Raw genomic sequence first — 14,076 nt, 5'->3', positions numbered from 1 at the left:
CAGAAATGCCCCGGGAGTGTCCATATAATTGTTATCGCAATAAAAAACGGAAACCGGCGAAAGGAGCAATGAAGTTTGTACAATGAATAAGTATACAGTGGGTCACGTTCTGTGAGCGGCAAGGTACGATGTTGACCTGCAAATGCGAACTACCCACTTTTTAGTCCGATGCTGCTCTGATATATCCCACGTTTTCACTACCGTTGAAACAGTAAATGCACCATGAGCATTGAAAGAAAGAAGAAGAGAAAAGTTTGATAGTGTTGTTTCAATGGTTCGCTTGAATTGACAATCGCTGCTTAATTCAGGCTCCTAAACGCATGCATTCAGGACTATACCACTCTTATACACCCGCTGCAGACCGCCTGCGTGGCGCACTCTCGTGTAATACGCGTAATAGTCATCCTGATCAGTTTTAATTACTGCGCGTGCTTCAATTTGTGCTGATGGTGCATGCAGAAGCAACGCATGAAGCAAAGTAAGACCAAGACGAGAGAGGATTAGAACGGACAGACAAGGGACAAGCGATCGTCCTTTGCTGTTGATCAATGTGGTAATTTCCGCACAAAAGGCAGAAAGCGCAAAATAATAAAGAAAAATGTATCCCGGTGAATCAGACCGCTGTCAACTTTAATAGCAAAAGGATGACCAAGTGATTGACAGCCTGAGAACCGCCAGGAGCGTCCGGAAGAGTGGCTTCAGGCAGGGCCTATGTTCAGACATGGTATAAAAGTATGTTTGAAGCTTCAGTTGCAACAAGCGCTGTTTACTCCGGTAATGACGAAAAGCAGGAACCACAGGTTAACACAGGCACGGCAGCATATACGACCAGAAGTGCTATAACGTAAAGCTATTCCAAACATTTCTATTCCAACGCACTGATTATGCATGATTGGACCGAACAAAAGAAAAATTGTTATTTCCGATTCGGCGTCTTTTCGCCATTAGACCTCGGCTATTGGTCAAACGTTTTAGGGCTCCAGCGATTTCACCTGCCTGTCACGCGACGTCACAAAACCGCGAGAACTCACCGCGTCAAAGTGACGTGAACGCGTTAAAGATGCATTAATATGCCGAATAAAACAATTTTTTTCTGAATAGCCGCAGGCTGCTCCGTTCTGAAAGGAATAAAAGATGGCTGCCGCCAATCGCTCAGGCACTGGCTACTCGCACCTGCCGGAGAGCGTAGGTTTATTTGCATCGAATAAAGCTTTTTGCGTGGTCGTGCAACGTTTTCGAGAACTTTTAGCATGTTTCCGACCTTGCTCTGCCAACTCACCTTTGCTGAGGGTCCGTTTTATCAGCATTCTTAACCATATGTTGCATGCCGCCGCGATTTTCGACCAGCCACCACAAGCTAAGTAAAAAAGCGGACCAGTTGCAAACGCAACTGGTCCGCTTTCTGTAACATAGCAGCGGCAGCGTAGCTGCCGTCATGTAAGAAGGGAGACGTTGACGACCCAGTGGTTAGCCGAGAACAACGCACAGGTGTTTAATGCACGTATATATAAAGCAAAAGGGGAAAGGGAAAAGGAGGAGTTAACATAGAAAAAGAACTTGGCGCCTGCGCATTGACAGCGCGCACATGACGCGGCGGTTTGCTACCATATTTTACAACATTTCTTCCCTCTTAAAAACGCTGCACTGGTTTGCGGGATCTCGTGGAGCGTCGAACAGGTTGCATGGGTACTTGGTCTGCCCCGGATGCCACGAGTGGTGGAACAGGTATCTGGTGGTCCAGGTCTCGAAACGCTTCTTGGGGTGAAGATTCTCCCGCGTCTTCGGGGCTCGCGGATGGCTCTTGGCAGAGTGGCGGTGCGCTCTGAGTACGGTCTCTGCTGATCAAGCCTGGGTCGGTTCCTGGTGGTTCATCTGGAGACGATTCAGTGCGGGTGCGCACTTGGTCGATGTGACGCCGCACGATTGCTTGAGGAGTCTCCACTGTGATCATCCGTCCTCCCGATGTCTCTGTTACCCGTCCTGGTATCCATTTACCATTTGACCCGTAGTTGCGGACATGTACACTACAGTCCGTTGGAGGCAACCACTCGTCGTTTTCCTTTTTAGAATTAGACACAGTAGCCGCAGGGAAGCAGGTGTCCAGGCGCGATCGTATCTGGTACCCCAGCAGCATTTCCGATGGCGACTTTCCGGTTTTCTGGGGAGTCCTTCTGTAATTAAGCAAAAAACGTGTAAGGTTATGCTCCAGCTTTCCGCGTCGCATCTTCCGGAGACCATCCTTGATTGTCCGTACTGCCCTCTCCGCCACTCCGTTTGATTGCGGGTGATAGGGTGCGGTTCTTAGGTGGGTAATGTTGTTCCTGTCAGCAAACGTTGCAAATTCCTGGCTGGTGAACTGAGTTCCATTGTCGGATACGAGGGTTCTTGGTACCCCGAAATGGCTAAATATATCCCGTAGGCAGTCAATGGTGGTTGTCGAAGTAGCCTGGTTCAGCGGCACTGCTTCTATCCACTTAGTGTGGGAATCTACTACCACGAGAACCATTTTACCTTCTATTGGTCCTGCAAAGTCGACGTGAACCCTCGACCATCTCTCCTGCGTTTGAGGCCAACTTAACGGCGGGGCCGCTGGTGGCATAGGCAAATTGGCAATGCAGTTCTCGCATTGAGCTGCCGTGCGCTCTACTTCGCGGTCTATTCCTGGCCACCAAAACAAGGACCGCGCAACTGTTTTCATTGCCGAGGACCCCTGATGCGTTTCATGCAATAATTGTAGCAAGCGCTTACGCGCTGCGACAGGTATGACGACACGGTGTCCCCAATAGACGAGATCGTGTGCCAGAGATAGCTCTAACTTGCGATCAGCAAAGGGAGCCAAGGAAGGGTCAAGTCGTTCTGCGCCTTTCGGCCACCCGTGTAACACGTTTTGCTTTACGCGAGCTAAGGTTGAGTCATTGGCGGTCAGCTCCTTCAGCTCACGTGTTGTGACTATCCCTTCATCCAGACTTTTCAAACAAAATACGTACTCTTCAGGGTCAGGTTCCGTGACGAGATCGGAGCCCTGCAGAGGCAGTCTGCTCAGTGCATCCGCATTCAGTAGCAGCCTTCCCGGAGCATATTCGAGCTTGTAACGGTAGCCTCCCAGGTAGAGGGCCCAGCGTTGGATGCGAGCTGCAGCCATGGCAGGCGTCTGGCGGTCGGGCCTCAGCAGTCCTAGAAGTGGCTGGTGGTCGCTAACGAGAACGAACTCTCGACCTAAAAGGTAATCCCGGAACTTAGTCACCCCAAAAACAAGTGCCAGTGCTTCACGTTCTAATTGAGAATAATTTCTTTCGGCTTTTGTCAGGGTTCGGGAACGGAACCCGACTGGTCTGTTGGTGCTTCCAATTGTGTGAAAAAGAACAGCGCCTATACCACGAGCGGATGCGTCACATTCCAACTTCAGTTTCCTCGATGGATCAAAATGCACAAGTACCTCGGCGTCCTTAAGATGCTGCTTTGCCTTCCGAAATGCAGATTCCTGTGATAACTTCCACTGCCAGCGTGCGTTTTTTTCTAGCAACTGGTACAATGGGAACAGTGTATCGGACATATTCGGCAAAAACTTTGAATAGAACGAGATCATACCAAGGAACGAACGCAGCTCACTTAGATTTTGGGGACTAGGGGCATTCATGATAGCATCTACATTTTTCTCAGTTGGGTGAAGGCCGGTACGATCAATACGATGCCCAAGATAAGAGACAGATGGCTGGCTAAATTTACACTTATCGTATCTGAGCTTCACACCGTGTTCTCTGAATCGTTCTAACACCATTTGCAATCGAGCTCCGCAGTCTTCAACCCTTTCCGCGACTAGAACGTCATCCAAGTAAGCCTGAACGCCAGGTAACCCAGATAGTATGGTATCAAGTTTTCTTTGGAAAATTGCGGGAGCCGAGGAAATGCCGAACGGTAGCCTATTGTAACAAAACAGGCCTTTGTGAGTGTTGATAACGCAAAGCTTCCGAGAGTCCTCGTCCAAAAGCACCTGGTTATAAGCATCCCGCAAGTCGAGCGTACTGAACAACTGGCCTCCTCCTAATGACGCAAAGATATCTTGAATTACCGGAAGTGGGTACTGCTCCGTGGCGCAAGCAGGATTTAGAGTAGCTTTAAAATCACCGCAAATTCTGACCGACCCATCTTTCTTCAGAACGGGTACAATGGGCGTCGCCCAATTCGAATGCTTGACTGGCGATATTACACCCAGCGACACTAACCGGTCAAGTTCTTGCGATACCTTGTCACGTAGAGCATATGGAATAGGTCTCGCCTTACAGAATTTGGGAACAGCGTCGCCCTTCAGCAGGAGGCTGGCTGGTGGTCCCTTGATCAACCCCAAGGTTTCTGAGAAAACGTCCTGGTATGTGTCGCAGATGGCATGGATCCTGTGACAGTCCACTTGATCCGCCGTGGCCTCGCCTTCACCCGTCACTTGGAGTACCGGAACGCCCGCTTGTTCCAGGAGCATTAGCAGATCTCGGCCGCACAGGCTTGGTCCGGGGCAGTCTAGCACTACAAGGGCACAGTTAACGGAAATATCGCGGTATTTCACACAAAGTTGAAGCTCGCCCACCACCGGTAATCTTCCATTGTAGCAGGATAGCTTCACGTGTGAAGGTTTCAAGCTTGGCCAGCATTTGTGATGTTTATCAAAAAGCTGTCGCGATATTACGCACACCGGGGAACCAGTATCTACTTCCATGGATAAATCCACGCCTCCCCAACTAAACGTACGCCTAATTGGTGGCTGAAGAGCATTCTTTCGTGCTGACGCCAACGTCCAGATGTGCGCACTATCGCTGTTGTCCTCTTCTGAAACGGCGTCTTCCACCGCCAAGGCTTTCGCGTGATGGACTCTCCGATTGCTGGGAACACCGTTACCATTGCGGCTGCGACACATTTTTGCCAAGTGACCCCTCTGACCACAAGAGTAACATAGGGCTTTAGCCCATCGACAGCTGTTGCTGTCGTGTCTAAAACTGCCACACCTTCCGCACTCCAGTCGCCCTGCGCTTTCCGTGCTTGATCTCGATGGTAGCTTGCGATGCGCTTCCACTTTAAGCACAGGCGGTACGTCTACGGACATTGTCCTGGCGTCTTTTTCGGCAGTTTCAGCGGCTATTGCTATCGACTCCGCTTCCTCCAGCGTTAATTCCTTCTTTGACAGAAGTTGCTTTTGCACGGCCTTTGAACGCACGCCACAGACAATTCTGTCACGAAGTAGCCTGCTCAGCGAGTCGCCAAAATTACAATTGTCTGCTATGCGCCGAATTTCAACGAAAAAATCATGAATGGATTCATTCTCCTGCTGACAGCGGTTGAAAAACTGGAAACTTTCAGCGATTTCGTTGCGTTTTGGGTCATAGTGGTCATTTAACACCCTGACTACTTCGTCATAGCTTAGGGCATTGGGCTTTGCAGGTGCTATCCTTCCCATTAGGATTTGGATCGCCGACGTGCTAAGTGCAGCCACTAGAAGTGCCCTCTTCTTAGTAGAATCCGAAATGGCATTAGCTTCAAAATACGCTTCCACTTTGATGAGGTAAGGCTTCCACTTATCTGCGACGTCGTCGAAGTTCGGAAGCATGTGGGAGGCCATCGTGGTCAGCGGTACGGCTGTCTGCGGGTACTTAGCGTCGGGTTCTACCTTGACTGCGTGGGTGTCTTCCTGGCTCGTCGCCACTGTAACATAGCAGCGGCAGCGTAGCTGCCGTCATGTAAGAAGGGAGACGTTGACGACCCAGTGGTTAGCCGAGAACAACGCACAGGTGTTTAATGCACGTATATATAAAGCAAAAGGGGAAAGGGAAAAGGAGGAGTTAACATAGAAAAAGAACTTGGCGCCTGCGCATTGACAGCGCGCACATGACGCGGCGGTTTGCTACCATATTTTACAACACTCTTCATCCGGTTATTGAATTTCAGTGCACTGGCTCAGCCCCATCGAATCCCTTGAGTGTGCTCCTCGCCTATTGTCAGCCAATTATACAGGGTGTTTCAGCGAACATTTTAAAAAATCTTTAAGAGCTGCCTGTGGCAGATATCACAATTGTAGTTCATGAGCTGGTCTACTCGAAGCAGCGGACAATACTTACACAAAAAATTGAGATGCAAAATCGACTAAATAATAAAAATTCACTAACTTTTTAACTAGTTACTTTATGGCCCATATTGCAATTTACAAATTATAGCCGTAGTCTTCGCAAGGCGGATCCACTTGCAACGAATTTTCAAGATGACACCAGTTTCGGGATACAAATTCCCGAACTTTGCGGAGAAATGCATTGGCGTTCCAGATATTTGTTAACAAAACGTCGTTTCATGCCTGAAGCGCACAAGTAAATGGAACGCCAACGCATTTCTCCGCAAATTTCGGGAATTTATATCTCGAAGCTGGTATGGTATGAATAACTTTATTTAGGTCCTGAGAAATCAGTGTGGGACTGATGCGGGCCGCTCCCACATTGGGACAGAGAGGCCGAACGCCTCTGCCGTCACACGGGCCCTCTGGACAACCCCGACTTGGTCCGCCATGCCTTCACTGTGCAGCATCCGCTGCCACCAGTGTTCGCCTTGAGAACCATCACCGGCCAACGCCAAGCAGCGCCAAAGCATAATAATATGTGGGGTTTTGCTTGCCAAAACCACTTTCTGATTATGAGGCACGCCGTAGTGGGGTACTCCGGAAATTTTGACCACCTGGGGTTCTTTAACGTGCACCTAAATCTAAGTACACGGGTGTTTTCGCATTTCGCCCCCATCGAAATGCGGCCGCCGTGGCCAGGATTCGATCCCGCGACCTCGTAGCGCCAAAGCATGTGTTCGAAATCGAGCAAACCACCACACTTACTACAATCGACTGAAACCCCGCAGTCCGGATTAATTTTATTCATGACGACCGGGTTAGGGTACGTTCGTGTCTGAAGAAGCCTTAATGTAACCGCCTGCGTCGTCCGGAGAATTTGTTCCAACGCCTTGCGAAGTCCACTGCTAGAATTTGTAATTTCTAAATTTGTAAGTTAATAAGTGAATTGTTGTTAATTAGTCAATTTTGCATTTCATTTCTTTGTGAAAGTAGTGTCCGCCGCTTCGAGTAGACCGGCTCATAAACGAGAATTGTGATGTCCAGCCACAGGCAACCTTTAAAAAATTGAAAGTGTTTGCTGAAACACCCTACATAAGAAAAACCGCTCACTGTAGGCAATGTTATTCGTTTTTAAAGCAAACGAAAGTGACCTCCTATAAATGAGGAGAGCGCTTGATTGGCCTCTTCAGACAACCCTGCGGGTCACCGCCCTATGCTTGCGTCGCCGGTTACGCAAATTTGATGTCAAGAGATTCGAATAAGAACGTATTGGAATAGTTTTACGTTATAGGGCCCCAGGTCGGTCATTCAAGCTTTTGTAATCGTTCGCCAAAACGAGTCTTTTATTCTCCAGAATTCAGTCTACGAGAAGGTAGACGAAATGACCGATGTGAACGATTCCGCACACCAGGCCCAAAACCTGAAACATATATAGAAAGGGTGCCGCGGCAAATTAAAAACAGGTACGAAAAATAATACTAGTAGTAGTAGTAATAAATAAATAAATAATTATTACTTAAATAAATAAATAAATAAATAAATAAATAGAGCCAGCGTGCTCCTTTTCGTTCCCTGGAAAAGGGGGCGTTAAGGTTTTCTGTTTAGTAGGTCCACAAATCTTTGATACGAATTGAAGCGGTAGTTTACGGCGATTATGAAGACAAAATATAAGCGACTGCCCATGAATAAATGCATTATGTGGCATCTTTAATATATCGACGTGTAAACAGAGCAAAACAAAAAGGCCATTTCTGCAATTTTCAATATTGCCGCGTGTCTGCACGACTTGAATATAACAATTATTTTAGCAAATATAGTATTCCTCACAGAAAATGATCCAAATGCATATCATGCCGGAGAAGCAAGAGTGGTTGCTCTTAAAATTTCCATAAATGTCCGGTTTGGTTATGCTCAATAACTTATTATTTATTACTAAATAATAACTATTTATTAAAACTTCCTTAAGAGCACGGTAGAGAAAAACATGGTGCGTCAAAAAAAAAAAAGCTTGACAGTCACAGACACAGCTTCTGCTTTATGGTAGCACTTTCTGTCAGACCTTGTTTTACTCCGAACCGTTGCTTAAGCCTTACGGTTCAACGACGCTCTCTTCGATAAACATGACAAAGGATGCTTTTCTACTAAACCGACGTGCAAACAGCTATTACAGCCTTAATCAAGTCGAAGCACCTGAATAATAGAGCGTTACAACGGCAGGATACGTCGTCCCTATTTGTTGGTGTTGCGAAAACAAGCGGACAAGAAACTGGAGCGAGAAGGGAAGGTGATAGATGGGATTGCAGTAGTTGCGTTGCAGAAAATTCTTAAGGAAACTTCATTCTCAAATTATTTGTAGAATAGTTGTAAAATTAGTGAGTTGCGAAAACACAAATCAGCCTGATTGGGATGGAGCATAAATGAAGCACATGGGATGAACAGTGGAACCCAACGAGGCTAATGCGAGCAAAAAGAAAAAAAGAAAGAAAAGAAAGAGAAAGAAAGAAACTGCGGCACCGCGTGCCTTTTCCGTGTCACAAAGCAATAGTGCAAGCTCTTGTAGAGGTAGCTTGGAAAGTTACCGATATAAAATAGAAGGGAGACTTGAACATGGGATAAGGACCCTCGCACTTTTGACGTGGTTCAACTTACCCCCTGAAATTTAGGTCGGCTGTTTGGGTGTCCTGTGATCAGGGATAATATGCCGCCAGAAGTGAAGGAAATCATAGCTGTTCACTGGTACATAAGGTACTACTGAAAAGAAGTAAAAGTTAAATTGACTTTAGAGAATGGTAATCAAATACCATGTTCACGGTTAAATGCATTTGGTTACTGCTCCGTGAAAGAAAAATTTATCTCCGCCGACAGTGGCATCTGAGATTTAGTAATTGGTTAATTCATTCGATGCATAAGACGACAAACGTATAGAGAAGAATCTCGGCCAATACTGCAGGTAATAAAGACAAAAAGACAAATATTAAACTTTCAACAGTGAGCGCGTAACAGCACCTTGCTGTGGTTGCCTCTTCGGTAATCACGGTATTGGGTTGAAACTACAGCGATCATAAAGTCTAGTTTAACAGCGATGAGTGGTCACCATTGGTACTCAGCGTACGGGTCTGACAAGGAAATATGCAAACCCCCAAATTTTGTTTGAACAAATCGCTATGTTCAGTTAGCTGATTAGCAACTAACTTTAAAATGATTCGCTGTGGGGCAGGCGTTCTCTCTCTCTCACGCACACGCACACGCACACGCATACGCACACGCACACGCACGCACGCGCACACGCGCACACGCACACACGCACACACGCACACACGCACACCCTCGTTCAAATACAAAGGGAGTTCAAGTCAGAAAGGTGTGTTGCATTACATAACTTTCCATGTAGCTAAGCTATAGCAAAGACCTTGAAAATTGATATTGAGTTCAGCTCGAATCTGTCCACGAAACATGCTGTTTGAAGACTAACGAGGCAAGACAACAAAACCGTACATTGCGATCGTTACTCCTTTTAAGCAGTGTCGAAGCAATGATACTCGGACGAAAAAAAATAGTGCTGAATGAAAAACAGAAAAAAGAGAATTGATGGACGTAGCAACGTGTACGTGCGTTATGAGCGACGTCTAAGCGATTGCAGAAGAAAGTGCCTGACTGCGTGTATGTGTGTCGCACAGAAGCAACTACAAGTCCACGGACGTTTGCTGATGCGAGGTTAGCGGGTGTCTTACGTAGAAAACGGTGGGCAAAAAGGATGCTGTCTCGTGGGAAACCAAGGACGTGAGCACGATGTTGAGGTCGTTGAGGCCATAGGAAAGGCCCGTGGCGAACAAGAACTTTTGCGAGCAATTTGTTTTCACTCTCGCGAACATGCCGACGAAGACGCCGAGACCCAGGCACTGCGGCAAGCAAATAGGCAAGAAAAGCAGAAGTGGGCGAATATCTAACTTTTTTTCGAGAACGAATCAAATACGAATAGTAAGCATCGACTATCGAATCAAATGGAATATCGAATGGTCAGTCCCAGACGCGTGTATACGTATTCACAACACAAATATTTATTCAGGCATAATTGTAGGTACCAAACCTGTACTGACTAGTGTAAAAAAAAAGCTGACTATCAGAGACAGTGTATCAGCTTTAAACTGCTAAAACTGTAGCGTGCACAAAGAACAAAGGACACAGGTAGTTTACAAACAAGCGGCATGTCCCTCGCTCTTTGTTGCACGCTACAGTTTTACCGTGCGTAATTACTAACTCTCCGAGCTTCCAGTTCTTCTGCAATCAGTTTTAAACACCACATCTTTGTCTAATAAAAACCGCATGAATATGAAAATTTTTAGAGCCTGGATTCAAACAAGCTTTCTAAGAAGGAATGGCCGCTGTATAGAAATTGAGCTTTTCTAGAACGCTAAATAACTGGTTGCCGAAAAAATATGAGAAGTTGCGGAGGAAAAAAAGAAACTTCCAGAAGGACTTATGTTCTGTGGACAAATGTAAAAGGACCCGTTGCAAGCAAAACATCACTGGTTGCAGCGCAATAGATAAAATTATACATGACCAGACTGCCAAAAACACTAAATAACAATCGTAGTTGTCTCAATTGTGTTGGCTTCCGCTGTGAAACCGAAAACAAAACTTGCATTATTGATTTCGTTTCTGCATTGAATCGAAAACTTTTGTCATTATTTCTCTTCTGCTAATTCGCGATAATTTGTTTAGCAGACGAACAGTAACGAGACATTAATGGTCGATTGTTGCAAAATATTTTGTTAGTTTCAAATATTAGAAATGCCGAATAATCCCTTTTCGAATACGAATAGTGTGCAATATTCAATTCGTTTCCGAAACTTCGAATATTCACCCACATCTACAAACAAGCGAGGCATCGTCTGCAGATCAGTGGACAGCGTATTCCTGTCGTTGCTTCACTCGACGTTCCGACAGTATAATACAGTCGAGCGCAAATGCGGAAAAGAATCACCTCGCACCGAATGCACCCATAAAAAACTTGTAGCAGCACCAACAAGTGAGTCCAACGCTTCTTCTAAACTAAAAGGTGTAGTTGGCGGCGTCTTCTGTGAGTGACTATACCGTATTGAATTTCGCATTAAGCCTGCGTAACCAAATTCAAGAGTAAATTCATAATTTTTATGGCTACTAGTTCCAACAACGTCCACGGTCGGGAGTATACTAATAGCAAAAATTAAATTCTGCACACAAAATAACTGTTCAGAACGTTTGTTGCGCGTAATTACGTGGAAGTACGACTTGCTCCAATGCACATTTTGGAGCCTAGATTAAGCCCTTGTTAGAAATGCAGGCGAAACTGGAAATCGGACAGCGTGTCTTAGTTGTTTTCGACCTCTTCGAGTTAGGATTTAGGCTGATAGTACATGCGCAATCAGGGACGTTAGGCGCGTCACAAGAGGCAAGATTTATTCGACAGCATTGACACTTGCGCCGACTGCGAACAGAGTTTCTCAACAAGCGGCTCGTACTTCTCATATTATACAAGAACACATGCAAGGACAGCTGAAGTTGCCAAGGCCCAAACAATGAAACGTTCCTTTCCTTCGAGCGCTTGCTAACCTTACGTGAGGCCTCCTTACAGCGAAGGGCCGATGGAGGAAGCAAGCGTACTCTGAAAGCTCCCTTCGCCCGTCCTCACATGGGGAGCGGTTGCCGCATGCCTGGGTTCGAGATTATCGCTTAAAAGCTTTACGCTAACACCATTATTCAATAAAGAAATGTTGTATCGTCGCACAATATTTAAATTGAAGAGCTAATATAGAGATACGTGGACGCTTTCTTCTAGTTTTGTTCACTAAACGCAAAATCGTACCACATCACAGTGCAAAACTTGATGTGCTCCAGCAACGCTGGCACGCCGGCGTCGTGCAACGCCTAGCAGCGCTATCATGCCACACGCGTAACTGAAACGAAGATGCCTGGCAAGACGTACCATGCTCGCGCTCCTCCGCAGGTGGGCGACAGCGCACATGCGCAAGTAAGCGTCACGTAGCTAAGCAGTGAGGTGAAGCACTAGTTCAGGGCCATGAGCGGCGTGAGGACGCATGAAGGTAGCTTCGGAGCTTCCTTACGCTGAGGAAGCATCAAGGAAGCCTTCACCGAGGGTCCCTCAGTAAGAAAGCTTTCAGAGTGACATAAGGTGGCCTCACCGCAATGAAGGCTTCCTTACTGAGGTAAGGAAGATTTCATTGTTTGGCCCTAAGTTTTCAACTGTTATAGTTGGGGCCACTCCCTTGCACTAATTGATGAAGACATCGATTGACTTAAATTCGGTAGTGAGAAAGGCGTGAAAAACGTCGGAGTTTGAGCCTTTATCTCACGGTGCCGTTTTTAGATAGCGGTAAATGTACACCACGCGCAAATTTTGCATCTGCTTTATTTAATAATTTGCGGAACTATATGACGTCCGAACTTCGACACAACGTTCATAGGCAACCATCCTTTTAGGAAAAGCAGAGGTGTGGCCTAACCACGTCTGTCAACCGTTCAATCGTGCCGTCAACGAACGACCCTGCGGATTACGTGCTTGTACTAACCAGCTCGACAACGGCCAAGATACCTTGTGGGCTTGTGATGTAGTTGTTGCTTTGCCCGTCCGAGATCGCAAACAGCGGATCTGAAAAATGAAATGGCGAAGACGTACGTTAACTAAGCACAAACTGCCGTGGTAGTCTGGAGACGCCTAAAGGCTGTGAACTGGGCTGGTGAAACAAAAAAGCACGCACAGTAACTTTCCATGGTCTCATGAGCTGTTGCTCTTGGGTACATGAAGACTTCAGCGCTGCCGCAGAGCTTATTGCGATCTAAAGTTACAACGTAGACAGCGTGCGCCCATCAGTGAGTCGAGAGGAAGCCGCGGTGACTTGAAGTCGAAGAGGCAGCCATCATGGCTATGTGAATGGTCAGTAGATGATGATGATTATGATGATTCTGACAATCCTCTGCTATGGCACATACCCACAAAGAAGGACAATCCAAGATACGGGGTGTAGGGGAAATGAAAGAATTTTCGAATGTGGAAAATAAATATGCGAAATGACGCCAAAGGAAAACGAATATTTCCTATAAATGGGCAGCTACACGAACTGAAACCAAATTATAGAAAAGTTACTCAAGATTGATAAATAAAATAAATGTCAAAGATCTTTATGGTGTTGAGGCTCCTACTTATTCATAAATGCACTAAGTGATGTCCCAGGTTTTTAGGTCCATCAAGTTTCTTTAATTAAACGCAATAGCGATTATTCTATTCATGAACCGAGTTTCATATTTTTGCAGTTGGCCAGGAGCCTTGGCACGTGCTTACAAAAGTTATCTTGCGTAACTGTCATCCACGATTTGCCACAAGCGTGAACGAACGGCAAACAAATGTGCCCACCAAAAACGAATCACTTCTATATCGGGTGGACATTAAGGTTTACAGAATTTTAAAAATTCGCCTGTGGTAGATATCATATTCTACACCTTCAGCTGGATTATTCAAACAGGCGGACATTACTTGCACGAGAAATGAAAACACATGTTCAATGAATTACCAAAATTAATTAATTCCTTAATGATTTATTTTACGACGCGTATTGTAATTTACGAATTGTATCCGGGGAGTTTGCAAGGCGTATCCACTTAAAATTAATTTTCAGGATGAACCAGCTTTGAAATATTCATTGCCAAAGTGTGCGATGAAAGACATGACCGTGGCTTTATGCTTCAATGTAAAAAATATTTTTTTCTTTTTTAATAAGTAAAACACTGCATATTTACCCCTAGTTTGATGGCGATCGAATATCTCAAATTATGGGGTTTTACGTGCCAAAACCACTTTCTGATTATGAGGCACGCCGTAGTGGAGGACTCCAGATATTTTGACCACCTGGGGTTCTATAACGTGCACCTAAATATAAGCACCCGGGTGTTTTCGCATTACGCCCCTATCGAAATGCGGCCGCCGTGGC

The 14,076-nt window shown here is 45.9% G+C and overlaps 2 protein-coding genes across 4 annotated transcripts; both read right to left on the bottom strand.

Annotated features, from left to right (window-relative positions):
- Positions 1-1,473: 1,473 nt before the first annotated feature.
- On the bottom strand, positions 1,474-5,884 carry LOC139050811 (uncharacterized). The gene is made up of 2 exons (XM_070527576.1): positions 2,988-5,884; positions 1,474-2,171 (listed from the first exon to the last, which is right to left on the bottom strand). The coding sequence occupies exons 1-2, from the start codon at positions 5,603-5,605 to the stop codon at positions 1,631-1,633; spliced, it is 3,159 nt and encodes a 1,052-aa protein (XP_070383677.1). The 5' UTR covers positions 5,606-5,884; the 3' UTR covers positions 1,474-1,630.
- Positions 5,885-7,381: 1,497 nt separating this feature from the next.
- On the bottom strand, positions 7,382-13,027 carry LOC139050874 (uncharacterized). 3 transcript variants are annotated; one of them, XM_070527681.1, is made up of 5 exons: positions 12,850-13,027; positions 12,661-12,740; positions 9,823-9,990; positions 8,741-8,842; positions 7,382-7,511 (listed from the first exon to the last, which is right to left on the bottom strand). In XM_070527681.1, the coding sequence occupies exons 1-4, from the start codon at positions 12,890-12,892 to the stop codon at positions 8,840-8,842; spliced, it is 294 nt and encodes a 97-aa protein (XP_070383782.1). In that variant the 5' UTR covers positions 12,893-13,027; the 3' UTR covers positions 7,382-7,511; positions 8,741-8,839. The 3 variants fall into 3 exon arrangements, with proteins under 3 accessions (XP_070383782.1, XP_070383776.1, XP_070383790.1); XM_070527675.1 differs by having other exon boundaries at positions 8,741-8,839; XM_070527689.1 differs by having other exon boundaries at positions 8,741-8,839; positions 12,684-12,740.
- Between the last annotated feature and the right edge of the window lie 1,049 nt (positions 13,028-14,076).

The sequence above is a fragment of the Dermacentor albipictus genome, chromosome 1 (genome assembly GCF_038994185.2).
Source record: "Dermacentor albipictus isolate Rhodes 1998 colony chromosome 1, USDA_Dalb.pri_finalv2, whole genome shotgun sequence".
Classification (NCBI taxonomy): Eukaryota; Metazoa; Arthropoda; class Arachnida; order Ixodida; family Ixodidae; genus Dermacentor; species Dermacentor albipictus.
The sequence above is the reverse complement of the archived record's forward strand: the minus strand, read 5'-3'. Positions and strand labels throughout refer to the sequence as shown.

Bases quoted from the DNA above. Each gene is read 5' to 3' on its own strand.
- LOC139050811 (XM_070527576.1), bottom strand. From the start codon at position 5,605: ATGGCCTCCCACATGCTTCCGAACTTCGACGACGTCGCAGATAAGTGG. The intron at 2,172-2,987 runs GTACGTATTTTG...GCTTAATTACAG, and splicing joins ACGGAACCTGACCCTGAAGA to AAGGACTCCCCAGAAAACCG.
- LOC139050874 (XM_070527675.1), bottom strand. From the start codon at position 12,892: ATGTACCCAAGAGCAACAGCTCATGAGACCATGGAAAGTTACT. The intron at 12,741-12,849 runs GTGCGTGCTTTT...TTCATTTTTCAG, and splicing joins TGAGACCATGGAAAGTTACT to ATCCGCTGTTTGCGATCTCG. The intron at 9,991-12,660 runs GTTAGTACAAGC...TGCTTGCCGCAG, and splicing joins TCTTGGCCGTTGTCGAGCTG to TGCCTGGGTCTCGGCGTCTT.